We start from the raw sequence: 2,743 nt of genomic DNA, 5'->3' as shown, positions 1-2,743 counted from the left end.
AAACTTATTTCTTATTTAATTTTCTGAATTTGTCAGGAATTTGAATAGTCATGAATCAGGAAGGACACTCAAGTAAATACAAAAAAGCTAAAAATTGCATTGCAGCCGGATCACTTGCATCTTTGCTGAACCAAAAAATTTCATCGTTGAAAACAAAAAAGAGTTGTTCAAGCTACAAGGACAAATGACAAGCATCAGCTGAATTTAATTGAAAAATAACTTCCGCGATTAGGAGCTCAAGTGCAAGAAAAATTATTTCAACTGCCTCTGCCTTCTGCTTCTCCTCCAGCACAAACTGTACATGAACAAGTGCAGCAAAATTCACTGAACTCTACCTCTCTTGCATCACAAGCAGTACGTGAACAATTGCAGCAACTGCCACTGGATTCCACCACTCGTACATGAACAATTTGAGGATTCTTCCAATAATGAAACAAATGAACAATCCGAGGAACAAGGCAAGAACATATAAATTTTATTTTGTCAAATTAAAAAACAATATTGACGGGATATATGGTTATTATTCTTACTTAATATTAATGCAGGTGCTTCTGCCGAAAAAAGAAAAAGAGGCAAAACTCTGATGCCAAGTGTTCATGGTAGGAAAGAACGCAAGCTAATTGTGCTAAACGAGAACAATCAACCCATAGGTCCTACTCATGATGTTGTAGCAGAGTTGGGTAGTTTCCTTGGCACATTGGCAAGGAATGCGGCCTTTTGTCCTCTTAATATGTTTAATTGGAGGAAACTTGAAACAAAAGAAGATATGTGGAAATATATCAAGGTATGAAGTTTGCAATATTCTGTGTAGATATTTCATATTTTTACACTAACCTAACTGTACCAAATTTGTAGGGAAAATATGACATTCCTGATGCAGCAAAAAGGTGGGTTTTTGATTCAATTCAGAATGCTTGGAGAAAGTATAAGAATCAATTATTGAATGACCATTATAAAGCCTATGAGAATGACGAGCTTCGAATGGAGAATAGGCCGGTTGATGTTCCTGAATCTCAATTTAGGGATCTTCTTAATTATTGGAACTCTTCTGCCTACAAGGTAAAACTTAGTACTGTCCCATGATTTGCTGAGAATGTCTGGTTTATGTTTAATTAGAAATCACTGAACTATCTTTATACATCAAATGCACTTAAGTTACATAACTTAGTGTACAACTTAAGCTTGATTTGAATCTGTTGGGACAACTGAACTGGACAACTCTGTATTCATTGGCTGATTTGCAGAAAATGTCCCAAACCAATACCGAGAATCGCAAAAAGTTAAAATATCCACACACTACTGGCAAAAAAAGTTTTGCTCGAATATACGAGGTTTGATATTTTTTTCTTATTATTCTTTTAGATATGAACTTATTAACTTTAATCTGAAATTTTTTTATACCACTTTTTATATAATCAGGAAAAAAAGAAAGAAACTTCTGAGCCTCTATCAAGCAAGGATATCTTTGTGGCTACACGAAAAAGAAAACCCGATCGAGTATACAAGGCCTCGTATGCGGATACACTTACTAAAATTGTACGAGCTATTAATTTAAAGTTTGTTGTTATCATTTGTCTGTTCTTAGTTATTGACTTAGTGTCATATACTTTCTGATTTAATAATTACTCAATTTGGTCATGTAGGCTAAAATGGAAAAAATACAATCAACACAAGAAAGTGAAGATGGAAGTCAATCAGTTGATGCATTTGCATCTGTCATGGGACCTGAGCATCCAGGTCGCCTAAGATTGTATGGACGTGGGGTTACCAAGACTTCCTTAAAAAGAAAAGTGGGAGATTTTGGAACCTCAAGTTCTACTGATGAGGTAATGGAGCAAAAATTGGAAGAAATGGAAGAAAGGATGGAGCAATTGTAGGAAAAGTTCAATGCACAAAAAGATGCCATCGAACTACAAGTTGCAGTTAAAATCATTTCACAACTTAAGCATCTGAATCCAGATTTACGGGTTGATCCCAACATGCTAGCTTTCAATGCTCGTTCACCTGGAGAAGCTTCCTCTGCACAACAAGCTGTTGTACAACTAATCAATCGTCTATCTACTGAGAGTAATAATCAAGGTCAGTACGTACTCCACATGTTACACCCCTTCTTTTCATTGTTTCTTTCTTTCTTCTTCTCCTTCTGCTTCTTTTCTAAGGTTTCACTTTAACTCAGTTTTCCAGTGTGGTCTTATGTTGCCTAGTGAATTGATCATTTTGTTCCATATCTGCCCAGCATATCCTAGTCCATTTGAAGCTCCCTCGATCAGCATATTGTCACGACCCTAGTTCACCGACTGTGAACATGTCATGACGGCACCTAGTCCCCACGGCCAGGTAAGCCAAATATTGCAGAAATATAATAATTGCGGAAAAATAGAGGAAACCAAATTAAATACTAAAAGAAACTGTACTGAATGCCGCTCGGCATGTACAACTCAATATCACAAGTTCAAAAAAATCCCCAAAATCCGGAAACTCACGGGCAACACAGGCTACAGAAGCGAAAAGTAAAGGCTCCAAACTCCAGAATATCTAACAACCGGAAGAAGAAAAAAACTAAGTACTAGAGATAAAGTAAGAGGGACACTCGTCGGTCTGCGGACGCAGCAGATCTACCTCGAATTCTCCGTAGTCCTCCTGCCTCACTGTTAGTGCGCCTTAGTAGAGGTACCTGGATGATCTGCACATGAAAAACATGCGCATGAAGGGCATGAGTACACCACAGCGGTACTCAGTAAGT

The 2,743-nt window shown here is 37.3% G+C and overlaps 1 protein-coding gene across 1 annotated transcript; it reads left to right on the top strand.

Moving 5' to 3' along the window:
* Window positions 1-50: 50 nt before the first annotated feature.
* On the top strand, window positions 51-2,079 carry LOC109220628 (the record flags this gene model as incomplete). The annotated part of the gene is made up of 8 exons (XM_019385087.1): window positions 51-72; window positions 233-397; window positions 546-784; window positions 856-1,059; window positions 1,245-1,331; window positions 1,420-1,536; window positions 1,644-1,826; window positions 1,878-2,079. Coding segments are annotated over exons 1-8 (1,219 nt in total), but the record flags the coding sequence as incomplete, so codon positions are not given.
* Window positions 2,080-2,743: the final 664 nt, after the last annotated feature.

This window comes from Nicotiana attenuata, unplaced genomic scaffold (assembly GCF_001879085.1).
Source record: "Nicotiana attenuata strain UT unplaced genomic scaffold, NIATTr2, whole genome shotgun sequence".
NCBI classification, from domain to species: domain Eukaryota; kingdom Viridiplantae; phylum Streptophyta; class Magnoliopsida; order Solanales; family Solanaceae; genus Nicotiana; species Nicotiana attenuata.
The sequence above is the reverse complement of the archived record's forward strand: the minus strand, read 5'-3'. Positions and strand labels throughout refer to the sequence as shown.